The sequence below is a fragment of the Mustela nigripes genome, chromosome 4 (genome assembly GCF_022355385.1).
Source record: "Mustela nigripes isolate SB6536 chromosome 4, MUSNIG.SB6536, whole genome shotgun sequence".
Lineage (NCBI taxonomy): Eukaryota > Metazoa > Chordata > Mammalia > Carnivora > Mustelidae > Mustela > Mustela nigripes.
The window spans coordinates 93,257,587-93,284,939 of NC_081560.1; the positions used below are offsets into that span (position 1 = coordinate 93,257,587).

At 58.2% G+C, this 27,353-nt stretch overlaps 1 protein-coding gene across 3 annotated transcripts in view; it reads left to right on the top strand.

Moving 5' to 3' along the window:
* Positions 1–27,052, top strand: part of CCM2 (CCM2 scaffold protein) — a 46,197-nt gene extending 19,145 nt beyond the window's left edge. The window contains exons 1-11 of one of the 3 annotated variants that reach the window (XM_059397142.1): positions 1,525–1,778; positions 1,886–1,982; positions 6,549–6,722; positions 19,800–19,883; positions 20,314–20,500; positions 23,206–23,342; positions 23,998–24,133; positions 25,090–25,147; positions 25,297–25,435; positions 25,664–25,802; positions 26,604–27,052. In XM_059397142.1, the coding sequence (XP_059253125.1) occupies positions 1,654–1,778; positions 1,886–1,982; positions 6,549–6,722; positions 19,800–19,883; positions 20,314–20,500; positions 23,206–23,342; positions 23,998–24,133; positions 25,090–25,147; positions 25,297–25,435; positions 25,664–25,802; positions 26,604–26,878 (1,551 nt within the window). In that variant the 5' untranslated portion in view covers positions 1,525–1,653 and the 3' untranslated portion in view covers positions 26,879–27,052. Of the gene's footprint in view, positions 1–1,524; positions 1,779–1,885; positions 1,983–6,548; positions 6,723–19,799; positions 19,884–20,313; positions 20,501–23,205; positions 23,343–23,997; positions 24,134–25,089; positions 25,148–25,296; positions 25,436–25,663; positions 25,803–26,603 lie in introns of those variants that run through there. The other 2 variants (XM_059397144.1, XM_059397145.1) reach the window with 2 other exon arrangements.
* The last annotated feature ends 301 nt before the right edge of the window (positions 27,053–27,353 follow it).

Consider the following 27,353-nt stretch of genomic DNA (forward strand, 5'->3'; position numbering starts at 1 on the left):
ATCCCAGGACGCTGGGATCATGACCTGAGCCGAAGGCAGCCGCTTAACCAACTGACACCCAGGCATCCTGCATGATCTCTCTTTTTTAAAGCACGCATGTCTGGGGACACCAGCGTGGCTCAGTGGGTTGAGCGTCTGCCTTTGGCTCAGGTCATGATCTCAGGGTCCTGGGATCGAGTCCCACATCGGGCTCCTTTCTCATGGGGGAGTCTGCTTTTCTCCACCACCATCCCCCCAGCTCGTGCTCTACCTCCCTCTAAAATGAATGAATAAAGTCTAAAAAAAAAACCCCGAAAACCATGGATTTCTTAGATGCAGAGACACCCGGAGCAGTGCGTGCGCCCGGCCCCTTGGGCTGGTCTGTGTTCTGCGTGTGCAGTCCGACCAAGCAGGACGTGTCATTTCTGCCACAGGATCTGTGCTTCCGCAGTTGTTGTCTTGCTGTGTCCAGTGTTCAGAACCAGGCCGTGCCGTAGTATCACACAGCTTGTGTCTGTGAGGACCAACTTTGGTTTTCTAGAGTTTTTAATTATTTTTCTGTATTTACTTGTGTGTCACCGCTGCGTCTGGGGGCACAGCCCTCCCCAGACGCCCGCAGGGGCCACAGCCCTCCCCAGACACCCGCAAGGGCCGCGTGTCTACCCCCGTGTCTTGAATGCGGCGTCTGCCCGTGCGCTCACTGGCCTTGCTTTTTCTCACCCACTGGGCAACCGTGACATCTGTGAAAGTAGGCCGCCTGGCTGGGGGGGCGCCACTGGGGTGTCCCGTAGGCGTGCCTGTCCCACGGTCCGCTCTGCACCTGCCTCAGTGGCCGTGTAGAGGCCAGGGCCACCCGGTCCTGCTGCGTGGGGGCGGCTTGGAGAAAGATGTCTGTGTCCAGGCCGCCTGCTGCCCCGATCCCCTCCAGAGACAGACAGTCTGGTCAGTGCCGGGTGTTATTCGAGCGTATCTGGTTCAGGGCTGCCTTCCTGGCCTGCGGCGCCTTCTCCATCTGGGGCACGCGTGCTCGCTGTCAGGGCGCAGAGCGATGGCTTTGGAGCCCGGGGTCTCAGAGTCAGGAAGCCTCCAGCTTCACACAGTGTAAGTGGAGCCATGTCGAAAGGCTGTTTTTCTGGGCAAAAAGCTGTTGAATGCCAGCACTTTCATTTGGTTCACCCTGGTAACAGACGTGTGTTGTGCTTGTTAAAAGCTGTGGATCTGTGAGCACACATGGCCCCTTCAGTGAACCAGACGCTTCCTTATGTAGCCTTTCCTGTTGACAGGCTGTTCTGGAATATTCTGCATCAGGCCTCATCAGCACACCAGCTTCTGCTTTTCCAGATGAGGGAGTTTGACCCTAAAGACATTGAAGGGAACTGGCTAGGAAACATGCTCATCTGTGTCACGTGGGGACTTCGAACTCCGGGGACACAGAGGCTGTTGCAGGCCAAGGGCTCTAAGGGCATGCCCTGCCCCAGCCCCAGCCTGGGCGCTTGGGGCTGAGGTGGCCACATAGGGGTGTGGGTGCTCCCCGAGGGGTCAGAGGGGAGCTCTGTGGGGTCCGGGTTTGCTCAGTCACTCTTGTGGGCAGCGGATTTGCAGAGCGGTGGGGATTCCAGAAACGTGTCCTTCAGCGGACCACATAGCACTGGCCGGAGACGCAGGGAGGCCACCATGGCACTGGCTCCTGACCGCCTTCAGCACGCACTGCTCTCCTCAGACCTCTTATGCTCGTGGACGTTTGGATTGTGCCAGCAGTTTGAGGGTGCCGCCTGCCTCTTACCCTTTTTAAACAAACGGTAAACAGCTTCAGTGGGGTTTGCTGGAGGAAGCCGTGGTTTCTGGTCTTCCTGTGCATTCACATGTTTTGTCAGAGGGAGGGCTGACATCCGACCATATTTTTCAGCAAGATCAGAAGCAGAGAGTGCACAGTAACTTTCGGCAGGGGGGAGGGACCAGAGCCCCTCCCCAGACTGTCCAGCGGGTGTCCCATGGAGAACGAGGTAGGTGCAAGCCCGGCGGGTGTGTTTGTGAGCCGGGGTGACCCGGGCCCATGACCTCCGCTTTGAGAAGAAGGGAGGAAGGTTCCCACTGGGTTCCGGGGCTGAGAAGCGGTGGCTGGCAGTGGTCGGCGAGCAGGAGAGGAGGGTCCACCCATCTTAACCTGAGGCGTGGGAGGCCCAGATGTCCCACCTGCAGGGGAAGAGCGGGTTCACTTGAGTTCACAGTTTGTTAGGACATGGGATCTGAGTTGGAACGCGACTTGGGGAAAGGGTGGAGAGAAAGAGCCTGCGCAGCGCTGGCAGACGCACGCCCGGAATGTCGCCTGTGCTGGGACCCTGCTGGAGTGCCTGCGTGGCTCCCGCTTCGGCAAGCTGTCGGGGCCCGGAGCTGGGGGCCTTGCGGTCTGGGGAGGGCCGGAGGGCACGGGCCGTGTCCCACTCCTCCCTGGGCCTGGAGCAGGTTCTTTTCCTGGTGGGAGGCACCTCGTCCCGCAGATTGCTCTGACAGCGTGCCCGTCGACTGCATAACTGAGAACACCGGCGGTTAGTTGATACAAAGATGAGCACTGGGGGTGAGTCTTGAGGCCAGGGTGGGGGGGCACCTGGCTGGCTCAGTTGGAGGAGTGTGCGACTCTTGATGTTGGGGTTGTGAGTTTGAGCCCCACGTTGGCTGTAACGATGGCATAAAAATAAAATCTTGGGGCTCCTGGGTGGCTCAGTGGGTTAAAGCCTCCGCCTCTGGCTTGGGTCATGATCTCAGGGTCCTGGGATCGAGCCCTGCATCTGGTTCTCTGCTCATTGGGGAGCCTGCTTCCTCCTTTCTCTCTCTGCCTGCCTCTCTGACTACTTGTGATCTCTGTCAAATAAATACATAAAATCTTAAAAAAAAATTTAAAAATATCTTTAAAAACAAAAGAAGGTGGACAGTGTTGCAGCACAGGTGTGACATAAAGGGACCCTTGGTCAGGAAGCTTGCAGGAGAGGGTTCGGTGCCTTGCCACGTGCGCCCTCTGAGCTGTCCAGCGGGACAGAGCTATGCCCTTGGTTTCTGCTGCAGCAGGCCTGAGAGCAGTCTGCCTGACCACCAGTCTGGCCGCCGTGCCTCCCCCAGGCTCTACTGCAGCCCTGTGTGGGCCTGACCGCTGTATGCAGCTGCCCGTCTGCTGGGCCCCGGGAAAGGGACGGAGGCCCCTTCATTGCAGCCCCAGGGTTGGGCACCTACCAAGTACTCGATAGATGTTTGCTGAGTGTTGGACTTGTGGATGCCCGTGGCCTTGCATATGGAAAGTGTGTGTTCAGGAGCAGTTCTGAACTACGACTAAAGGATCAGGTAAGCTACGTCCTTGAGAAGGTATAGACTTGCACCCAGGTGCTCAGGGTGCCCTGTGCCGTCCCTCCCCTCCTGGCTGCTGGGGACCCCGCAGAGTGTGCCGAGCCTAGCACTGTGTACACCCAGCCAGCTGGTGTGTCATCTTGTGATGAACTCCAGGCCGCAGGCGGGGCCCACTGCCCCATGAGTGGTTGTGCTCATTCTTCCAGAAACACATTGCTCATAAGTCAGACACTCTGGTGGAGACGTTAGCCTCCGAGAGCCATGGAGGAGATGCACCTGCTCCGAGCCCGGGCGCCCCAGCTGAGTGGCTAACCGAGCTTCAGCTCAGCAAATCTAGGCCAGCCTGGCCCCTGGGCGCTCCTCTGGGAAACGCTCAGCAGCCAGACCAAGTGTTTAAGAGCCACCTTCTAGGTCCCCAACTTCAAAAGTGGTTTCTAGCATAAAATGGAAGATATTATAGGATAGGTAAGGATCTCAGGCTTGTTTCCAACTAGTCCAGAAAGATCCCCCCAGTTATCGAAGCGGCCAGTAGTCTGTGTGCCGCAGAAGCCCCATGTCCCTGCCCTGGACCCTCAGGGCCTCATATCTTCACAGAAGATTCAGGCTCAGGTGGACCCCAGGCTGCACCCAGTGCGGGGCTCCATTATTGAAGGGACATCATCACCGTTGTGCTCCTTCTGGGGGCTGAGTTGGTCCTTGTCTTGTAGGCTCAGGGATTGTGAGATCCTTTCGGTGGGGATGGTGAGCATCAGCACTCAGTAAAAATTCCTGTGGAGTGAGGAAGGCACACGGGCACTATCAGACGTGCTTTTAAAAACTTGACATCTTGATCTGGAGAATATTGCAAAAATTAAAGGATCTATGATTGTGTTCGGGAACCCTGCTTCTGTGTCAGGATATTCTGAATGGTCTCCCCTGTGTTTCCTTAACCAGAACGTCACTTTACATTTTCGTGTTTAGAGCAGCCTCCGTTCCCAAACCCGGAGTGCCCACCTGGTCGTGGTGTTTCTGGAGAGGCGGGGGTGGGGGTGGGAGCGCTGCCTGATGCCAGCAGGGAACCCGCCCCTGACGCGGGCTCAGGTGGCCACAGGAAGGGTCAGGTTTGCCACAATCCGTGTCTCCACCCAGCGGTTTCAGCCTTCCGCCATCAGGGAAAGCTTGTGCAACCACTGAAAGTTGCTGGAGATGTTCACAGCAGCAGCCAGAAGCCTGCAGTGCGGCTGTTCAGGGCGGAGGCTGGAAGCTGGGCACTCCCAGCCACTCCCATGGGGTCACGATGGGCCAGTGGGTGCCCCCGTGCCTCATGGGCTTGTGCCTTGTGGCCGGGGTGGGGGCAGCTTTAAAGGCGGAGCAACTGGCACTGAGCACGCCTTCCAGGCGGCAGGCCGGCGGTTTTCACTGTGGATTTAGTGCTTGTTCACCAGCTTTGGGCTCTTCTCCGGCCTGACTGTGCCCTCTTGAGGTAGGAGCTGTCTCATTCCCCGACGGGGCCTTCCCTATGCCTGGCCAGCGCGGGCACTGAATGCCCACTGACCAGCACCGGTGCTGGGGGTCCCCTGCAGGGTCCCAAGGGGTGGTGGCACAGGAGGACAGGTCGGGCTCCGCCTCGTGAGCGGGGGCCCTGGGCTAGTCGGAGGCCTCTGGAGTGGGCGGTCCGGGTTTCCTCGCCACGGGGGGCCGCACATGTGCCCTGGACCCGGCGGCTGCAGGGGTGAGGCCCCGGATCCTCCCAGTGCCGACGGGCTGTGTGTGCAGACTGCCATTCCATGAGCTGTGCCTCACCCGCAGCGCATGTGGTCTGTGGCCGTGGTGATTTGGCGTGGGCCTTGCGGTGAGAGGCTGACCGTGGCAAACCTGTCCTGTCAGAGTCGTTTTCCTGGTACTCCCAGGAGCAAGGGAGTAACGAGGTGGGAGAGCGCATGTGAGCAGTTGTGTGTGCTGCTGGTCACACTCAGCCTCAGCCTGTGCCCGGCGGGTCATGGTCCAGGATGGGGAGCTTTGTGGGGTGGCCAGGGAGAGAGAGGGCGTAGGCACGGGTGTCAGCATCTGTAAGGCTCGTACATTCTGACAGGGTAAGGTGTGCACGTGCCCACCGTCGTTTCTGCCCCTGCGGCGTGCACCTGTCGCGGGAGCTGGGAGGTGCTCTGCACACGGAAGCCGGGGGTCCAGAAGTGCTGCTGACTGGGGTGTGGGCCAGAGGGGCAGCCCCGGTCTGGTGTGGCCTGCCAGCCTGGGGTAGGGCTGGTGAAACGTGGTGTTTGCTTTCCTACATTTCCAGGGTCATTTTCAACTTAAAATTTACTGTAGCTGTTCGGCCCATTGTGGCCGAGCGTTCCCCATCCCTCCCCATGTGAGCTGCCCACAGTGCCCACCTGCTCCCATGCAGCACCCCCCACTCTCCCCACTCTTGGCCATACCCCGAGATTGTGCGGGCTGAAACTCTAGGGACTGAGGAGAACGGGGCCTGGACAGACCCAGGGCGGGCAGGCTCCTCGCAGATGCTCCATCCCTTCTGCAGCCCGTCCGTGTGCCTGGGAGGCCCTGGGCATCCTGTCTTAGCTGATGCGTAAGCGGCTGCCGGCCGGAGCGGCCTCGTCCTTGCATGAAAACCTTGCTGAGGTGGAGAACAGGCAGTGTAGGCAGCTGGAGAGGCGAGTAAGCGAGGCCCCCAGCTCACACTGCGTAGGTTTCCTTGGGTGGGAGGTTAGCCTCCGTGGTGCGGGTTGCCCAGTGCCGTCAGCGCCCTGGGGCAGAGAGGCCCTGGGGGTGGGAAGGGCTTGCGGAGCACAGATAGGGCACAGGGAGCGGGTGGGCTTTCGGCTGCTGAGGTGTGTCCTTTGCTGAGGCCGGGGTGCCTGCTCCGGGGTCCTGGAGCGAAGGGACCTGCTGGAGCCAGGGGCTCGGGTGACACTACGTTGCTGTCTTCTGGGGGGTCCCCCCCTTCCTGCCCTTTACCGAGCCATGAGATTACTCGCCCGGAGAGCGTGCCCTCACCTTTCCAAGTGTCTGAGAGCCAGTGGAGGACGGACCCCCAACTCCATGTGCCCAAGGCGGCACCAGCCCCCACCCTGACCCTATCTGGCATTCTTGGTACCGTCCTCCCCGGGCCGCACAGGCAGCCCCTTTGCATGGGGACCGTGGTGGTGGCTTGGCCACATTGGCATGTGCGCTGTGGGGGCTGTGCGAAGCCTTCGTGAATAACAACCTCCAACCCTTGCCGTTTCTGCCTGCAGCCTGGAATTGTGTCGCCTTTTAAACGAGTGTTCCTGAAAGGTGAAAAGAGTCGAGATAAGAAAGCCCATGAGAAGGTGACAGAGCGGCGCCCTCTGCACACTGTGGCGCTGTCCCTGCCCGAGCGCGTGGAGCCTGACAGGCTGCTGAGTGACTACATCGAGAAGGAGGTGAAGGTGAGTCCAGCTGTGGGGTGTGCCCCCGCTGTCCTGCCGGCGCTGCTGTGGCAGGTGACTGTGCCCACGCTCCATGTTCCAGTTCGCTGGCCCCATTTCCAGCTCTTTCTACAGGAGCAGCCGCCTCATTTCTCTCGAGGGCGGGCGTGTGTGTGCCAAGTCCCCAAATCCTGTCCGGTCCTGTGTGCAGGCACCTACAGATAAGCGTGGCACGCCGGGCCCCCAAACACACTGAGTGCAAGTGAACCGGGGAGAGGGGCTGCGGTCTCGAGGTCAGGGTGGTGGAGGGGCTCTGCCAGGAGTGGGGCGCCTGCGCTTGGAGAGGGTGCCTGGGAGGGTGGGGCTGCGGATTGCATGGAGCCAGTCCGCTTCGAGTCCCCTCAGGGGATGCAGAGCTCTCCAGTCCCAGCCCCAGTTGGGGAAGGTGTGGGGCAGTGGTGTCCTCGGAGGGGTTTCTGTTCTTGCCTGGCCGTCAGGTGACAGGGGAGGTGGGTGGTGTCCCCATCAGAGACAGGACTGGGGAGGCTCAGCTGTGGGGACACTTGGCACAGAGGAGGGTTGGAGCAACCGCGAGTGAAGACACGAGGCTAACCTGGGTGCGGAGTGGGAATCTCCTGCCCCCCTCCCTGCCGCGCTTCCTGAACACCTGTGCAGGCCTGTCTCACATGGGGGTCCTGGGGTGCTCTCGGGAGGGGGGGGAGCTGGGGTTACCGCCCGCCAGGCTGAGCACAGCCGGCGACCGTGCCTGTGCGCGTGGCTTCCGTTGGGGCCAGCGTGGATTTGTACATATTCAAGGAGATAGAGCCTGCAGCAAACATGGGACAGAGATGTGGGCCTGGCCGCCAGCCACACGGGAAACTGGGGGTCAGTGTAACGTCCTTGGAGAGGTGAGAGCAAGCACGGTGATCTCAGAAGTTCCCAGGCTTCACTTCTGAATAAAGAGGGGTGGACGGGAGTTTTTAGAATGAGATGTACGTCCATGTGTGTCTTAACACGTTCATTAGAGGGCTCGAAGGAGAGTCCAGAAAGGCGCCCAGAGGAGTGGCCAGAAGGTGAAGAGAGGAAATCAGTCAGCGGGAGACAGAAGAGCAGATGGAGATGGAGGGCCCACGAGGGGGGCCCAGCAGGAGGAGAGGCAGCGCTCATGCGGAGACGTGGGGCCTGTCGCAGAGTGGGCCAGCGCGACCTCACAGGACGAATGTGTCCCACCACGGTGATCAGGCGGGCCCAGTTCTGAGGGAGACATGGGAAGACTGCTGCCTCACAGCGTGGGACACACCGTGAAGGCGGAGACACAGGTCCAGAGCACAGGGTTCCCTCTAGAAAGGAGCCAGGGGGGTTCCTGGTGCAGCACAAGAGCGCAGGCCCCGGCAAGACTCTGAGGGCCGAGTGTAAGCGCCTCTGGGAGAGGCAACAGGATGTTTTTATGTGTGGGGAGAGGCTGGGGAAGACCTGGGAAGAGTCAGAGCCATATGTGAGGACAGCGCAGGTATGGGTTAAGGAAACCCTGGAAGAGAAAAGTTGGGGATTTCTGCTTCCAGAAGGTGTGGTGCATGTGCCTCTCCCTGGGCGTGTCACTTTGCACAACGACAGTCCTGGATGCTCCATGCGGTGACTGTCGGCTCCTTTGCGAGATGGACACAAGGCAGCCACACAGGGACCTGGGGGCCCCAGGGGAGGCCTCCAGCTTCTCTTTGTCCTCATGTGCCCCAGGTGTGGAGTTGAAGAGGCTGGCAACCCAGAAACACAGACAGGTGCTGCCAGACCCCACCGAAAGCTGCTCCGTCGGGACCAAAGAGCAGCAGAGGGGTGTCAGCCACGGCCGAGCACGGCAGCACCCACCTGGGGGAGGCCGGGCCGGGAGCAGGGACTTTGGTCCCTAATGAACCCGGGTGGGACCAGAGTGTCCGTGGGGCCCCAGGCGCGCCAGAAAGTCTGCCATGCCCCGAAGGACAGAGGGGCCACCTTGGCGGAAGCTGTGGGACCAGAGCACATTCTCCAGCTTGTGTGTTGTTGGAGTCCTGGCTGGAGGGGCTGAGAAACTGTTCCGGGGAGTCGTGTCTGAAATGTCATTCATTTGGCAAAAGACAAACTTAGAGGTTTAAGAAGTGGAGCGCGCTGTGAGCAGGGTGAACCTAGAGCCGTGCACGCCAGTGTGTCCCCTTGAAACTTGTCAAGAGCAAAGCCAGCAAGTCTGGAGAGCAGAGAGGGGAGCAGTTTCTCCACTGGGAGATGGGGGTGCCGGCAGCCACAGGGTTGGCTGGCACATGCACTGGCTCCCGAGGAGCGCCCCCCGCCATGTCCTGCGGGCCCTTGCAGCTGCTTTGGACCACTCTGGGACTGACAGGGACGCTCAGGCTGTCATCTGGAATCTGCCGTCAGAAGGTCTCCAGGCCCGTCTGTTCTTACTGGAGGATGTCCTCATGTGTTCAGGGAACGGACACCAGTGCCACAGTCTCTCCCTGAAACAGAAGGGGCGACCTTGCTCTGAAGGGGTGCAGGGCTGGCTCGGAATCCATCACATCGACAGGCCAAGGTAGAAATGTCCTGGCACCCTGTCGGTTGACGCAAGAAGCACATCTGACTCCCATCCATGGTGAAAACTCAGAACAGGATGTGTGTGTATGTGCCACGTTACATGTCCAAACTGAGCTCAAACTTGAATATGCAGTAGCGTTTACAGGCGCTTCAGAGACAGACAGACAGGTACAGCTGGACCCGGACGTGGATGGGGTTTTCTGAGCGCACAGTAGGGGCGCAGAGAAGCACAGATCTGCGTGCTGGGAGCCTGCCACGTCCATGGGTGGGGGACTCAACCCGATCACCGTGGCATGTGTCCCCAGACCTGTGCAGCGCTTGATATAGTTCTGACTGAAATCCCAGCGAGCTTTTCATGGATGCAGAGATGACTCCAAAATGTGTGTGGAAAGGCAGAAGGAGCAGAACAGCTGAAACGGTTTTGCTGGAGCTGCTGGTCACCCCCAGAGACAGTGTGAGCTTCCGCCCACGCTCCACACCCGAATGCGCAGAAACTCACCGGGGATGGACTGCAGCCGGGCCACACGGGCAGAGGGACAGCCGGACCCGCAGCTGGGGTATACGTCCGTTCTCACCATGGAAGAGCGTTGCCCCTGCGGGGCTGACCAGCCACCCGGAGCCTGGTTGGCCCCCTTGCGGGACGGTGCCATGTGGGACCCGCGGAGTTGGCCCTGGGACAGGGACTGTGTGCTTAGGCCTGTCCCCCACTGGGTGAGCCCAGCTTGGCCTCCGCCTGCCCTCAGCTGCGCCTAGGCTGAGCTACGGGGGGGCCCGTGCGTCTCTGCTGGGGTCCTATGGCTCGGGGTGGGACCGGGACTGGGCTTTGCTCCATCCCGGGGGTGAACAGGAATGGCTCCTGGCGGCTTTGGAGAGGAATGTGTGTGTCCCCTGCACTCACTTTCTCTCACAAAGAATCCGTCCGGCTCCCTGGTGCAGGCCGTGGTCACGGCCCACCAGTTCTGCAGAGCCAGGCAGGGCGGGAGGTGAAGCCCGCTGTCCCCGTGCCATGGAAGTCCCGGAGGGCAGCTTGCCACGCTGTCGTGGCTGCTGGCAGTGACCCCGTTCCTGCTTCGGAGCCGGGACGGGGGCCTCGGCAAGATGAGTAGCTCCCACGTCCTGGAGGCTACTGGGTCCGCCTGCTCCTGCTCCACAGGGGACGTGGGTCTGGATGCGAGGACACACTGTGGGCCGTCTGGGTCCGGGGGTGCTGGCTTCGTCTCCAGGTCTATAAAGGGTGTCCTGGTCCCCAGAGCGCAGGTGCACCAGGGAGAGCCATTCCTCCGGGGCCGCTGGGGCGTCTCTGCAGCGCACCTGCTGGGGCGCCGTGGGGGCCTTCTCCGGGGCTCCACCTTGCTTCAGCCATGTGTCTAGGGCTGGAAGCCATCAGGGATCTGTCCCTTGTGCCCGAGCAGCGCACTCAGCGGTGTCCTTGTGTGTGTGTATTAGGCGGTGCCCCGGGCTCCCGTGTCGTGGGAGCCGGCTCCAGGGCCCCTGCAGGCCATACCCCACGGCCACTCCATGGCCTCTGCTATGGCTCCTGCAGCTGGTGCCACTGTCTGGCGCTGCTCCCTGGGGCCCTGTTGTCCCTGGGCTCCGGGGTGCCTGGTTCTGCGAGCATCTCCTGCTGTCTGCTCCTTCTCGGAGCTCCTGGGCCTTCAGAGTGGGGTGTCTTCCTGGCCCCCAGGGAGCAAGGGGAGCGGCGGCATGGGGTTCCCAGTCTTACCTGGGGAACCCGGTCCAGCAGGCCCACCTCTGAGCCTTTTCAAGCCTTCACCCACAGTTTGCCATGGCCTGTGTGTGTGTGTGTGTGTGTCTGTTCACGTGTGTGTGTGTGGTGTCGTCTGTTCGTGTGTGTGGTGTCGTCTGTCTTCCAGCATGTGGGGGCGGGCCACTTGTGTGAGCCTGGTGTGTTGAGAACTCGTGCACCCTCCCTGGTGTCCTTGTCCCCATGTGGGAGTCCTGCCCTTCCTTCCATCAGGCCCCGCTCTGCTGCAAGGTTCTTGCCGACTGAGTCCAGCCGTGGGTGCACGTTATCGGAAGGCCACCTCGGGGATGTCCATGGTATCCCGTCAGCAGTGATTTTTGGAAGCACCTTCTGTGCTTGGAGCTGGAACGTGAGCTTGTTGGCACACGTCTGCGCCAGCTGTGGTCCCTGTTGGGCAGCAGGCGTGGTGCCCGAGGTGGTCTGGCTGTCTCATCTTCGGCCTCGCAGGTGCCAGGGCCATTGACAGATGTAACTGCTAGCCCTGCGCCCCCTTGGGGTCTCGAATGCATCATCACGTTCAGGCCTCTGGAACTGTGCCCTTGACTTGCCATGCCCCATGGCGGCTACGGGCCACTGCTGACTCTGTCGGGGCACAGGGCATGCATTGGGGACCTTGCAGGATGATGGAACGTGTGTGGTAAGCCCAGTCCAGGAGGCACACCTGGTCGCATCTGGAGTGGTAACAAGGATGACAGCTGCAGTGAAAGTGTCTTACCAAGAATTCTGTCGCCGTGAAGCTCATCTCAGATGATGGCGGCTCCCCTTTCCACAAAGAAAGTAGGCCTCTCTGGAGATGTGCTGGCTGGGTTTGCAGCCGGCAGAGCTAAGGGACAGGGAGGAGATGGTGGCATCATCTCCTGAGGCAGCGACGGGGGCGGGGGCAGTCCTGTGCGTGTGCATCAGGGCCCCGTGAATCAGCAAAGCCCTGAAGCCGGAGTGACCGTTCACGGACAGGATTGTACTGCTTAGGATTCAAAAAGTTGTTAGCAAATGAAATTATTGAGTAAAACTAATAAGATGATTTTTTTTTTAAAGATTTTATTTTTATTTATTTGACAGAGCGAGATATCACAAGTAGGCGGAGAGGCAGGCAGAGAGAGAGAGAGAGGAGGAAGCAGGCTTTCCACGGAGCATAGAGCCCGATGTGGGGCTCGATCCCAGGACCCTGGGATCATGACCTGAGCCAAAGGCAGAGGCTTTAACCCACTGAGCCACCCAGGCGCCCCGATGATTTTTTTTTTTTTTAAAGATTTTATTTATTTGAGGGAGAATGAGTGAGAGAGAGCATGAGAGAGAAGGTCAGAGGGAGAAGCAGACTCCCCAAGGAGCTGGGAGCCCGATATGGGACTTGATCCTGAAAGTCCAGGATCATGACCTGAGCTGAAGGCAGTTGCTCAACCAACTGAGCCACCTAGGCTAAAGGCAGTTGCTCAACCAACTGAGCCACCTAGGCGCCCAAGATGATTTTCTTTTCTTTCTTTCTTTCTTTTTTTTTTTTTTTAAAGATTTTATTTATTTATTTGACAGAGAGAGTGAGCACAGGCAGGTAGAGTGGCGGGCAGAGGCAGAGGGAGAAGCAGGTTCCCTGCTGAGCAAGGAGCCCGATGTGGGACTCGATCCCAGGAGGCTGGGATCATGACCTGAGCCGAAGGCAGCTGCTTAACCAACTGAGCCACCCAGGCGTCCCCCAAGATGATTTTCTAATATGGTAAAATATACATGGCAGAGGGCCTGGGAGGCTCAGTCAGTTGGGCATCTACCTCCGCTCAGGTCATGATCCCAGGGTCTGGGGATGGAGTCCCGTATCGGACTCCATGCTCAGCGGGGAGCCTGCCTCTCCCTTTCCCTCTCTGCCACTCTCCCAGCTTATGTGCTGTCACTCTGTCAAATGAATATATAAAATCTTTATGACAAAATTTTCATTTTAGCTCTTTTTAACCAGGTTTAAGTGTGCGGTTCACTGGCATTAAGCATGCTGCCGGTGCTATGGGGCCACTACTGCCCATGTCTGAAATGTTCTCAGATCCCCGAACGGAACTCTGTCCTCACGAAACTCCAGCTCCCTGTCCTGTCCCCGGCGCCCCCCACTCTGCTCTCTCCTGTGTGGATTGGACCACGCTGGGGACTGTGTGCACGTGGAGTCACACGGTGTGTCCCTGTGTGACTGGCTCTTCCCGCTCCGTCTCACATCCCCCTCTGGCAGCTGTGTTGTAGGAGGTGTAGGAACTTTCTTTTTAACGCTGAGGACAACTCTGTGTATATACCTTCATTTCATTGATACGTCCACACGTCAGCGTGGTGACGTTTCCGTCGTTTCTGACTGTTGTGAACTTGCTGCCGTGCACATGGGACCCAAGCGTCTGTCCAGTCTCTGTTTTGGCTTCGTCGCTCTTGGTGGTGTTCAGTGGGCTCCCTGCCCAGCGTGAAGCCCAATGCAGGGCTTGAACTCATGACCCCAAGATCAAGACCTGAGCTAAGATCGAGAGTTGGACACTTAGCCGGCTGAGCCGCCCAGGCACCCTTTGCTTCCTTGCTGCTTTGTTTTCTCGTGTGACGATACATGTGACCGAGTTTCCTGCCTTAACCATCTTCAAGTGCACAGTTTGGAGCAGTAAGTACGTTCGTGCTGTTGGGTGGCCATCGCCACCGTTCACCTCCGTCCGTAACTTTTCCTCTTGTAAACCCAGAGCTCTCCCAGCATCAGAACCGGCCCTCCCCAGCCCCGCTAGCCTCCGCTCTAGTGTGTGTCCGGGCATCCGCGGAGCTCTTGCACAGGAGAACAAAACTGCAGGCCGATTTCAAGGCGCGCAATGCCACGGAGGCCCCTCCCCGCTGCAGCACACTGCGGGGTCCCTTCCTGTTCAGAGGCTGAGTCATGTCCCATGGCGTGGACGGGCTGCAGTCGGTGTCGCCACCGTCGGTCAAGGGTCATTGGCTGTCTTTCACATTCTCGTGGTTAGGGTGTCACTGCTGCGACAGCGGCGAGCTCTCGAAGGTCCTGCTTTCCGTCTTTCAGGTGTATCCCTGGAAGCGGGGTCGCTGGGTCCTGCGGAGACTATGGTTCTCAGCGTTTGGGGAACTCACACCGTTTTCCGGGCCGCTGTGACATTTTGTGCTACTGCTGGCGTGTCCTGGTCCTGCCGCACCACGTCCTCGCTGGCACATTACTGTAGGTCTCGCTGGGAGCCGTGGCGGTGGGTGCGCGAAGCGGCCTCTCCCTGTGGCTTTGATTTGCATTTCCGTAGGGACTAGTGATGCTGGCATCTTTTCGTGCACTTGTTGGCTGTCTGGGTCTTCAGAAAAATGTCCGCTTGGAGCCCTTTGCCTGCTTTTAATCAGCTTGGTTAGTTTCGGGTTGTTGGGATGTAGGTGATCTCTGAGTGTTCTGGGGACCACTGCGCATCACACGTGGCTGCAAACACCAGCTCCCGTAGGCAGTCGTCGCCCTACTTTGTTGCTTATGGTCTTTTTTTTTTTTTTAATTTTTAAATTTTTTTATTGTTGCTTATGGTCTTTGATGCACAAACATTTTTAATTTCGTTGAGGTCCAGTTTGTCTCTTTTGTTTTATTGCCTGTGCTTTTGGTGTCGGAACCAAGAAATCGTTGCCAAATCCAATGTCATGAAGCTATTTCTCGGTTTTCTTTTAAGACTCAGAGCTTTGGGTGTTATATTTAGACGGTTCATCCGTTTGAATTATATTTTATATACGGTGTGAGGTAAGGGACCATCTTCTTTCTTCCCTGTGTGGACCTCTCGTTTTCCTAGTACTGTTTGTTGAAAAGACTGTCCTTTCCCTATCAAGGGTCTTGGCTGCCTTGTCAGACATCAACTGACCATGTATGTGAGGGTCTCTTTCTGGACTGTGTTCCACCCCATCAGTCTGTATGTCTTATGCCAGCACCACATTGTTCAGTCATCATAACTTTGTAGTAAGTCTGGAATCTGGAACTGTGAGACTAGATGAAACTTAATACGGATTGGTGTGAACAGGCATCTGCATTTGGTGGACACGTGCACATAAGCGGATGGAAAGGCACTGGCCAGCTGCAGCACTGTGGGAACGCTCTGGAATGTTTATTGGTGAGAAGCTAAGTGTGAGCCAGCGGTTACATGTGCCGCTTATTTACTCTTAAACCGCTCTCTCAGAGGGAGATTCCTAGCCCTAGAGAGGGTAGGGAAGCCAGTGCACAGCTCAGCTTTATTCCCTTTCCTCAGCCCCCAACTGAGAGAGGATGAAATATAGAACTTCCCAGAATGAGTGTGTGTCTCCCGACAAGCTGCCCGGCACACACGGACAGTTGCTGAAAGAAGCTTTCGTGAAGTTTCAGCCACTTGACTTGTGTCTGCTGCTCTGTTCTGGGTGCCCTGCCGCCCGTTCTTCTCGTGTGAGCAGGCGGTGGCCGGGCACAGCCCTGGGCGCACCAAATTGGGCCCGTGTCCACGTTCCTTGCACTCAGTAATCCCCAGAGGGACCTGTTTGGTTCCTCAGTCAGAGAGAGTGTCTTTGAGCACAATGGTTGGGTTTCTTCCCTCCCAGTCCGTACCTTTTCCTTCTTTTTCTTGTCTCATTGCATTAGGTGGGACTTCCGGGAGTGCTGGAAAACAGTGGTTAGAGGGGATATGTTTATATTTCTCCTGATCTGAAGCAATCTTTAAGCATCTCACTGTTAATTAGGATGCTGGCTGTAGGTTTTTTACACGTTCTGTATCAGTTTGAGGAAGTTTCTTTCTATTCCTCGTTTGATGATATTTTTGTCATGAACGGGCATTGGATGTTGTCAAATGCTTTTCTGCATCTGTTCATCTGATCATATGATTTTTCTTCTTTAGAGTGTTGGTGTGTGATGGACTACATTAACTTGTTTCTGAATTTTGAATCAGCCTTGCCTTCCTGGGATAAATGCAACCAGGTCATTGTGTATATTTGTTATCTTAAATAATTTATATCTTTATATCTCATTGGATTCGATTTGCTAATATTTTGTTCAGGATTTTCGCATTTATGTTTATGAGAAATATTGATCTGTGATTTTTCTTTTCTTGTAGTATCTTTGACTTGGATATTGGGGTTGATGTTTTCTCTGTTTTTATTTTCTGGAAGAGATTATAGAGAATTGGTATCGTTTCCTCCTTTAGTGTGTGGTAGAATTCACCTGTGAACCTGTGTGGGCCTGGTGCTGTTTTAGAAGGTTATTAATTACTAATTAATTCAGTTTCTTTTTTTTTTTTAAAGATGTTATTTATTTATTTGACAGAGAGAGATCACAAGTAGGCAGAGAGGCAGGCAGAGAGAGAGAGAGGAGGAAGCAGGCTCCCTGCTGAGCAGAGAGCCCGATGCGGGACTCGATCCCAGGACCCTGAGATCATGACCTGAGCTGAAGGCAGCGGCTTAACCCACTGAGCCACCCAGGCACCCAGTTTCTTTAATAGATCATGCACCTACTCAAATTTCTTTTTATGTGTGTTTTGGTAGTTGTGTCTTTCTTCCTTGGTTGCTTTTGTTTTTGTTTTGTTGATTTTATACTCATGAAAGCAACTCTCTGATAATGGATTAAAGATTTTATTCATTTATTCAGGCTCCCCATTGAGATTGAAGCATGGGCTTCGATCCCAGGACCCTGAGATCATGACCCAAGCAGAAGGCAGACACCCAACTGACTGAGCCACCCAGGTTCTCCTAAAGATTTTGCATTCCTAGAGATTTTATTTATTTGTTTGGCAGAGAGAGTGAGAGAGCACAAGCAGGAGGAACAGTAGAGGGAGAGGAAGAAGCAGGCTCCCTGTGATGTGGGACTCTATCCCAGGACCCTGGGGTCATGACCTGAACTCCAGGCAGAGGCTTCACCTTCTGAGCGACGCAGGCGCCCCTACAATTATGTCTTTCAAAAATTGCATTGTGATTTGGGAACATACTGTGTATGGTTTCCAGGCTTTGAAATTTGTTACGGTGTGTTTTATGGCCCAGAACAAGCTGTTTCGCGGTGAGTGGTCACGTGAGCTGAAGGAGCGTGTGTTCTACCGGATGAAGTAGTCTGTAGGTGTTGGTTACATCCTGCTGGCCGAGGGTGTCCCGCTCCCCTGTGTCCTCGCTGAATTTCTGCCTGCTGGGTTGGCGCGTTTCCGACAGAGAAGGGCGCCTTGAAGTCCCTGGTTGCCATTGTGGATTCGTTTCTCTCTCCTTGAAGCTCTGTCTTCGCCTTGTGTGTTGATGCTCTGTGGTCAGGTGCGTACGTGGGAAGCATTGTCATGTCTTCTCGGAGGACCACTTTCATCATGTAAGGTCGCTCTTTAAAGTGGCTTTTCTTGGGCATGTAGTTGGGTCTTGAATTTAAAAAACAATTTTAGGGGCTCCTGGCTGCCTCAGTTGTTCAGATGCACAATTCTTGATCCCAGGGTCATGAGTTTGAGTCGCATGGGGGGTATAGAGATTATCTACATAAAACTTAAAAATTTTTTTTTTTTTTAAGATTTTATTTATTTGACAGAGATCACAAGTACGCAGAGAGGTGGGCATAGAGAGGAGGAAACAGGCTCCCCCTGAATGGAGAGCCTGATGTGGGGCTCAATCCCAGGACCCTGGGATCATGACCTGAGCCGAAGGCAGGGGCTCCAACCCACTGAGCAACCCAGGCACAACCCCCACCAAATTTTTTTAAATAAAAAAGTTAAAATTAAAAAACATTTTTAGTAAGCTCTGTGCCCAACACGGGGCTTGAACTCACAACCCTGAGATCAAGAGTGTGTGCACACACTCGTGCTCTCTCTCAGATCAATCAGTCAGTGTTAAAATCCCTCAAATTGTGTTTGTCAGAGAAAGGTTTTATTTCTCTGTTGCTTGAAGGACTGGTTCCCTGGGCACAGATTGCAGGGGGGATGGGTTTTTACCAACATTTCAGGGTTTCATTCCTCTCTCGCTTTGTAGTTTCTGAAGAAAAGTCTAATATCATTCTTTTTTTTTTTTAAAGTATTTTTATTTATTTACTTGACAGACGGAGATCACAAGTAGGCAGAGAGGCAGGCAGAGAGAGAGGGAGAAGCAGGCTCCCTGCTGAGCAGAGAGCCCTATACGGGACTCAATTCCGTCCCGACCCTGAGATCATGACCTGAGCCAAAGGCAGAGGCTTAACGACTGAGTCACTTTATTTTTTTTTTTTTTTAAGAGTTACTTATTTAAAAAAGAGATTTATTTATTTACTTGCAGAGAGTGATAGAGTGAGCTCATGTATGCGGGGGTGGGGGAGCAGAGGGAGAGGGAAAGAATCTTAAGCAGGCGCCACAGCGGGTCTGGAGCCCCTGATGCGGGACTGGATCATACGACCCTGAGCTCATGACCTGAGCCCAAACCCAGAGCCGGCCGCTCACTGGACTGAGCCCACAGGCGCCCCATTCTGACCCTTGTTACCCTTGTTCTGCAGGTAAGGTGCTTTTGTCCTGGGGCTTACCGCAGGTTCTCTCTGTGGTGGTTTACCGCTGGACTCTGATGTGCAGGCATTGGGCTGCTTCTGGTTTTATTCCCTTTTCTCCCCGTGTGTGTTCTGCTTGGTGCTCTCGGAGTCCCCAGATCTGTGGTCTGGAGCCCGTTTGTTGTGAGTGCTTCTGGTCATCCCACCACACGCCCGGCCCCACTTTTGGAACTTAGTGACCGTTCTTGGACATCCTGTTCCATCTTCTTCATACTTTTCCCTCTTTGCTTTCCATTTTGGGAAGTTTCTGTTGACCTATCTTCACACATCTGCATGCCCATTGACCCGTCCCTTGGCTGTGTCCAGCCTGCAGATGTGTCCATCAGTGGAACCATCAGTCTGTTTCTGTTACGGTGGGTCGTTGGCATTTCGCATCGGTCCATGGTTAGTGTTTCAATCTCTCTGCTTACATTATATACGAAGCATGATATCCACTTTTTCTGTTAGAACCCTTAGCACAGTAATCCCACTGCTTTATTTATAAATTGTATTTTATTTTTTTAAAGATTTTATCTATTTGAGAGAGAGAGCAAAGCAGGGGGAGTGGGAGGCAGAGGGAGAGGTTGAGAAGCTGAGTCCCCACTGAGCAGGGAGTGTGCCCAACACTGGACTCGATCCCAGGACTCCGAATTCATGACCTGAGCCAAAGACAGATGCTTCACCAACTGAGCCACCCAGGTGCCCCAATGCCACTGCTTTGAACTTTAGGTCCGGTGGCCCCTGAGAACAGCCCTGCTGTGTCGGCGTCTGGTTCCAGCGCTTGCCATGTGTGTTCAGATGGCATTTTGCCCGTGAGCGTGCCTTGCCATCAGCTGGACGTGATGTACAGGGTGACAGGGGTGGTGGCGGACAGGCCTACTGTGTGAGGCCTTGTGCTTATCTGGGGAGGATGACGTGTGGGGAGGCTGCACTCCCCTGTCCTGTGATCAGTCTGTCTTGGTCCTCCCGGGAGCCTGCACCCCGGACCGCGACAGTCACGCGCGCTTCTCGTTCTGTTCCCCCTTTTCCCCCTTTAGGCTGGAGCCAGGGTTTTCCGTCCCTGGCAGAGCTCATTCTCCTTGAGGAAGGGGCCCCGTTAGGGATATCGTCCTCATGGTGTGGGACAGCGGGAAGTGTGGCAGTGTGTCCTGAGCCGGGACACTTTTCCAAGAATTCAGAGCACGCTTCCTAGCAGAGGCCTCCCATCCCTGAGCCAGGCCAGAGGTCTGGTGGCGGAAGGCGGAGGCCAGGCTGTGTCCTCTGTGTGTCCACGACAGTCTGGGCTGATCTTCCCTTCCTCATGGCAGCGTCTCTCCTCACTTTCTTGCAGTACTTAGGTCAGTTGACGTCCATACCGGGATACCTGAATCCCTCCAGTAGGACCGAAATCCTGCATTTCATAGACAATGCAAAGGTAACCCCATCCTTCTGACCCTGACCTCTGACCCCTGGCCTGTGACCCCCCTAACTCTGACCTCTGCCCTCGCACTCTGACCCCAGCTCTTGGTCCTCTGACGCTGGGCCTTCCTGGCTGGGAGGGATGACAGGGACGACCCCATCCCGTTGTGGCATGGGTATGCTTGGCTCTCGGGCCGTCAAGACCAAACCTGTCTGAATGTGAGCTTTCTTCTCAGGATTTTGCTCCTTGTGCTTTTGGGCTGTTTTCAGAATTTACATTGTCCAGAGCGTAGAGCACACCCCAGTGGTCTGGGTGAGGGTAGCCGCGGAAGCCGCAGAGCACCCAGGGCGGGCCTGGTGCGGCTGCAGTAGGGTACGGGGCTGCGCATGGGGCAGGGAGCCTGGGGCCTGCGGCGGGCCTATGACTGACGCACTGCGGTCCCCAGCAGAGAGCCCACCAGCTCCCCGGACACCTGACCCAGGAGCACGACGCTGTCATCAGCCTGTCTGCCTACAACGTCAAGCTGGCCTGGCGGGACGGGGAGGACACCATCCTCAGGGTCCCCATTCATGACATTGCCGCCGTGTCCTACGTGCGGGATGACGCCTCACACCTGGTGGTCCTGAAGACAGGTAGGGGCCGGGGCTGGGGCGGGCGTCCTCGGGGGTGAGCCTGGGAATCCAGGGGAGCTCTGGACACAGTTTCTCCGCACTGGGCCGGCCGCCACCCGAGAGTGGGCCTTCGCTCAGTGCTGCCAGTGTGCAGGCCCTGCCTTGGGCCACAGGCGTCCCAAAGCTGGGTTCAGAGAGGAGCCCGGACCATCGCAAAGCGCCTGGTCTGAGAGATGTGCTGAGCATGTCCTTGTAAGAGAGTCAGGAGGAATCTTGAACAAGGCGCTGGCCCCCAGGCCTCTGCTCCTGGTTCCCCCTGCCACCCCTGCCTTCTGGGCTCTCCGGTGAGCCGGCCCCTTCTCACCCCCAGTGCCATGGCCTCTGCCTGGTACCAAATCATTGAGACACAGGGAGAGATGTCACATCCCTCTGGGTGGGCTTCTGAGGCTGGTGCTTCTGAGACCGGTACTGACCCGGGCTCCTTTGGGTGTTCTGGGGCCCTTTGGGGTCCTGAAGCCGTCCATCGCCAAAGCGCCTGTGACAGGGGCCAAGGGGGGCTCAGGTGGTGCAGAGGGTAAATTGTCTGTCTGCCTGAGGTCGGCAGATCGTGGTGGATCTGAGAGATTCCCTAAGAGCCGGGCCCTGGTGAGCCTCCTCGTGTGACCCCTTGAGCTCGGGGGGCTTCCACGGCATAAATCCAGTGGGCTTGCCGTGGGCCCACACACCCCTCTGCGCTCTGCTTCCCCCTCATTGCCCTTCTGTGAACATCTGTTGGACGACGGACATTACTTTAGTTTGAACAACATGAAGCGTTTTAACGTACAGAATGTACAGAAAGGGCTCACTGGCAGGAAGCCTGGACATGGATAACCTGGTATGACATCCAGCTCAGCGGGCAGGAGGGCCGCACTCTCCTACTTCGCAGATGGATTTACCAGAGCACAGAGCTTGAGTGACTGGCGGGGGCCCCAACAAGGCGGTGGAGGGGCCAGCCAGCCTGGGAAGTGGACGGTCCCACAGGAGGCCCGAGGTCTGGGGCATCCTGAGGGACAGAAGGCCACGGGAAGACCAACCTCTGGGCAGCGCCTGCAGGCATGGAAGCAAGTGGGTGGGGGACTGGGTCCCCCCGCAGGTTTGTTGTACAGTGGGACGCGTATCCATATTCATCTTTGGAGCGAATTGCTAAGAAAGGGGTAGCAGATTTTTTGGAGGGAGAGAATGAGCTGCATAGGAGATCCTTTGCGAAATGAGACGAAAACAGGGACCCAGAGCTTTGAGGGCTTCTGAGTTAAAGGGAGAGAAGGAATCCCTGTGTCCTGGCATCTTCCTCATTTTCATGGGTGGCCCTGAAAGCGAGGTCCTGCGACCCTGAGTCTGTGTGGCCCCGTGGCCCCAGCGTGCCGTGTGTGAGGTCACGCACATGGTGGCCTACAGCTCAGTGGCCGTGACCCTGACATTTATTAAGTGCCCACCATGCGCATCCCCATGCGCGTGCTTCTGCAGGTCCAGGCTTGACTGGTGGCCAGGGCTGTGCGGGGTAGGGAGGGTGTGTGGGGCCGGGTCTGGCTGCAGGGGCTCCGTGTGGTGGGTGACCCGCCGTCCAGGCAGGCCAGGGTGGAGCAGACAGTGCAGACATCTCGAGGAGGGTGTCTCCGTGGGTATAGGAGTCTGAAGCCACGGTTATGGGGACAGCTGGGGGACTGCGGTCGGGGCCCAGATGGGAGCTTTTCAGAGAGCCCGTCCTTGCTGTGTGGGGCTGTCCTGACCTGAGTATAGCCCCGGAGCTACTTAAAACATTCTAGTAGCCATGGAAAAGGAGAAGGAAGCAAGGGAAATCAGTGTTACTAATATATTTAGCCCTTTGTGTCGACATGTATCAACATGACTGTCATTAACAAGATGTCCCCCGTCTTCTTTGTGCCGCCCCCGGGACGCCGCACATGGCACCATGGGGACTTGCCGCATTTCACATGCTCGGTGTCGGGGGCCCGTGGCTGCGGGGGTGGCAGTGCAGTCCTTGGGTCTGATGGCGGCGTTTATGGGGCTCACGGGGTGCCCGGCCCCGGGCTCTGCAGGCACACCTGTCCCGAGGGTGGCTTCTGCCTGGTTGCCGGCTCCCAGCCACGTCTGAGCCTCAGAGGGGCACGTCCGGAGGTAGCCGGCGGGGGCATGGGAGGCCTCACTCCCGCCCCTGCTCCCCGGTCTGCTCCCCGGTCTGCTGAGCTCATGTGCCTGTGCTTCCCAGGGTGGGAGCCTCCCTCCCTGCTGTGGGCAGGCCCGGGGTTGCCCTTGTCCGAGGAAGTGCGGAGCCTTAGAAACATGGGCCGGGGCTTGCCCAGTGCACATCCTGTCCTGGACTGTGCCCCCTCACACCCTGGGGCCCACACACCTCGGGGTCCCTGTCTGTCAGGCTTGTGCTCATGCCCATGGTTCCTGCAAGTGGAATCCGGGGAATCCCGTCTCATGTGTAGACCGAAAGCAGCTGACTACTGGGCGTTTCATGTCCTAGCCCAAGATCCGCGCACCGTCCGTGGTGGGGACGCCGGGAGGTCCTGCAGAGCGATGGTTCTCAGGAAGCACAGCCAGGGCAGCCTCCAAGGAGCGTGAGGGCAGGGGCAGCTCAGCGGAGGGGGCGAGGGGGCACTCCGGAGTCAGGTGGGCACTGCCCACAGCAGGTTGTGGAGCTCCCACAGCTGCCCTAACTTGCTGCGCTGTTGACTTCTCAGCCCAGGACCCTGGCATCTCCCCCAGCCAGAGTCTGTGTGCAGAAAGTTCCAGAGGCCTCACCACAGTCTCCCTGTCAGAGAGCGGAGTGGGGCCCGTGGAGGCCTGCTGCCTGGTGATCCTGGCCACAGAGAGCAAGGTGAGTAGAGGGCGGGACTTGGGACTCAGGCACCTGTGCTGCCCACAACCTGCCTGGTCTCTTCCTATATCTGTACCCCAAGCCCCTCCCATTACTGACCCAGGCCCCGCCCACCACAGGCCCGTCCCACAGCCCAGCCCCACACCCCAGGCCCCTCCCACACTGACCTGGTCTCTCCCACCTCCTGACCCCTGCCCTTCCTTGTGTGTAGTTTGTCTATAAGACTGTAGGGGGGAACCTCCTGCCTTGGGGACCCTTTGATCACTGCGCCTCCTGGGCTCTGCCCGCCCTCTAGCCGGCAGTTCTTCCTCACGGGGCTGCCTCCCCAGCCTGTCCTCACTGCAGGCCCCTCTGGTGACTGCCCAGTACCAGAGAGGGCTCTGCCTTAACAGCACATGTGTGAGCCGTGTTCCCAGCGGGGAGTGCCGTCCCCGAGCCTGGGGCTGCAGCAGAAGCAGCATGTTGGTGGGCAGGTTGGGGGGACAGGAGGGCTGGCGGTGGACACACCTGGCCCCCTCGGGTCCAGAAAGCCTCCCAGCTGTGGGCTGGTCCACTTGTGGCCCGCTGGGCGGTGGGTGCTGGTGCTGGTTGGGCATCTGAGGAGCCAGGGGGCCAGCAAGCTGCCCAGGAAGGCCCAGCTTTGTCCCCATGGCAGGTCGCTGCGGAGGAGCTGTGCTCCCTGCTGGGACAGGTCTTCCAGATCGTGTACACCGAGTCCACCATCGACTTTCTGGACAGAGCCATCTTTGACGGGGCCTCAACACCCACCCACCACCTATCCCTGCACAGTGGTACGTGACTGTGGGTGCAGTGATGCTGTCCTGTCCCCGTGGCTTTGCGCCAGTGCCTTATTCCCACACCCTGTTGCTGACGTCCCCGGCGAGCCTGGTACCTTCTTGTACCACATCCCAGGCGGGGAACGCCTGATCAGCTCAAGTCCCTTCACCTGCCTGAGAACAGGGGCAGGGGGAGGGGTGTGTGGGGCGGGGAGGAACACACAGACCTCACAGCTACTGGGTGAGGGCTTTTTCCAGGACCGAGGCTGCCGGGTGCTGGCACGTGGCAGCTGCCCCCTCCTCTGAATCTGCAGAGCCCTTAGCCCCATGTTCCACACGCCAGGAGCGCCCTGTGCTCCCGGTCACCCCAACTCCGCGAGCTCAGCAGTGGCGCAGAATGGTATCTGTGCCTCCCACGGTCTGTGTCACGTGGACCCAAGGTCCCCTGACCAGTGCTTCCTGAGTAGCGGCTGTGTCCAGGGCTCTTGGTGGGTGGGAGGGGCTCAGCATGCTGGGGTCCCACCTCCCTGCCTGCACGGAGCCCACCGGCTCCAGGCTGGGGGTCAGCCCTGCCTCCGACCTTCTCTGCTCCGCTGTTATCCAACCTCTGGGATCCCACTCCTTGTCTGAAGTGAGCAGAGGGGACAAGGTGACACCCTGGGACACTGCACGGCAGCTCCAAGTGGCCCTTGTCCTATCCTTGGCCCTTGGGGAGTGCCCTTCAGTCCCCCATTTGGAGCTTTGTGCTCTGGCCCACACCTGCAACAGGTGGTGGCCATCGGTGGAGAATGCCTGCAGGGGGAGCCGGTGGGGGGCTGCCTGAGGCTGCCGCGGGGGGGGGGGGGGGGCTTTGCCCAAGAAGGCCTGCAGACCCCCTGCCAGGGCCCACATCTCGTGGGGTGTGGGGCCCGGGGACTCAGGGCCCCTCCGCCCGCCCGTAACCCGAAGCCTGTGTTCTGCCCCCTGCGCAGACGACTCCTCCACCAAGGTGGACGTGAAGGAGCCGTACGAGACAGACGTCAGCGCTTTGTGAGTCCCCGGCCCCAGCCGGCCCCCCACGAGCGGGCGCCCCCCATGCGGGCGCCCCGGTCAGAAGTGCAGCTCTGCGGGGGGGGGCGGGGATCCTGGGCCTCAAGGTGAGCTTGGGAGCCCCGTGCCCATGGCTCCTGTCCTTGCAGCTCCTTCCCTGAGTGCGCGCATGTAGGCGGCGTGTCGCCCTTGTCCTTCTGCATGCAGACGGCACCGCACGCCAAGACTGCCAGCGAGAGCGAGCTGAGCGCCACGGCCGCCGAGCTGCTGCAGGACTACATGCTGACGGTGTGCGCTTGCGCGCAGGGCTCGGAGACGGGGCGGGGCGAGGCCGGGCGAGCGGGGGGGGGGGGGGGCGCCCACCGTTGCTGACCCGCACCTGGTTCTGTACGTGTCCCTGGGCTCCTTGTGGGCGCGCTCTCCGGGGTGCCCCGGGTCGAGTGGGAGCCGCTGCCTGGGCTGGCAGGGGGCACCGTGGGCACCGCTCACTGCCGCACCTCTGACCGCCCTGGGCAGCTGCGCACCAAGCTGTCCTCCCAGGAGATCCAGCAGTTCGCCGCGCTGCTGCACGATTACCGCGACGGGGCTTCTGTACACGAGTTCTGCATCAACCTGCGGCAACTGTATGGGGACAGCCGCAAGTTCCTGCTGCTCGGTGAGCCCTGCCGGGGGTAGGGGTGCGGCCGGGGCATCGAGGGTTCCGCTGCCCAGAGCGCTTCCCAGAGAATGTCGCTCCTGGAGCAGGGGATGGAATGGGGCTCCTGGGGCGGGGTGTGGGGGGGCATGGTTCTCGAGGGGCTTTCGGTGGGTGACCAGCAATTTGCTGGGCAGAGAAGTGGACCCTGTTTCTGGGTAGAAGCACTGGCCGTTGGGATGTTGGCCCTGAGAGCTGGGTGGGCAGGGTGGCCAGGCTGTACACCTGCCTGCACCCTCCGGGTGACTGGGTGGCCTTGTCTCCCACATGCTGAGCCTAGAGACCCCATGGGCTGATGGGGGCTGGTGGAGGCTCCTGAGCCCTGCCCCCACCATCCAAGGGGGTGGGTCATACCCTTCTCAGCAGCCACCCAAGGGCTCGCCACTCACTGAGAGGTAGGGCAGGAGGCCTGGCCTGCTGCGTCTGGTCTGAGCTCCTCTGACCCTGTGGCCTCCCCACCAGGGTCAATGCAGCCAGGGCTGGGATCCCAGGCCCCAGCCCCAGCTCTGTTTCTTTCTGGCTTATTCTTGTAGAAGTGGGTAGTGCCCCTAGAGGTCAGCTAGCCCCTTCTGTTCTATATCCAGGCCTATGAGTGAACTTAACGCCAGCCCAAGGGAGGACATGGGGTCAGACACTTGTTGCAGTGCTGGGACCTGGTGGGCCTGCGGTGCCCGTTGAACTGGGCTGGATGCGGGCAGGCCGGGTGGGCAGACTCGTTCTCCCCATGGGAGGCCCAGCGTCAGCCCCACTCTGTGTCCACAGGTCTGCGGCCCTTCATCCCAGAGAAGGACAGCCAGCACTTTGAGAACTTCCTCGAGACCATCGGGGTGAAGGACGGCCGAGGCATCATCACCGACAGCTTTGGCAGGTACCGGCGGGCCCTGAGTTCCGCCTCCACGGGCACCGGGAACAGGGCCGCGGGTAGCTCCGACGACCAGTCTGCACCCTCAGAAGGGGACGAGTGGGACCGCATGATTTCGGACATCAGCAACGACATCGAGGCTCTGGGCTGCAGCATGGACCGGGACTCGGCCTGACGGTGCCGGGAGGGGCCTGCCGCTGCGCCCTCTACTGTGAAGGACCGGCCCGGGCGCCAGTGCCCGCGGCCCGCTCCAAGAGGGGTCCTGGGGGTCCTTTCGGTTTTGCACATGACATTCCTGTCGAAACTCTCAGAGACCTTCAAAGAAGTTTACTGCGATGTGAATAATTCATTTCTGGTCCCAGCATGCTTCTGGTCTCATGGGGTGGGAGCCAGGCCCGCACGTCTGGGCTAGCCACTGTGGCCTGGGGGCCGGCTGCCCTTTGGTGCTCATCGCAGCAAGCCAGGTGGATGGGATTGGGGCTTTTGCTGCATGGACGTGGGGTGGGCAGCAGGGGGCCTGGGCGCTGGTGCAAGTGTCAGGTTCTTGCCCCTGGGAGTGGCTTCCGGGTTCCTGAGTGTGGTGCCTGCCTTCGGCCTCTCACCCGAGTCCTCCAGTTCTCAGTCTCATTGCCACCAAGGTGGTCTCCACT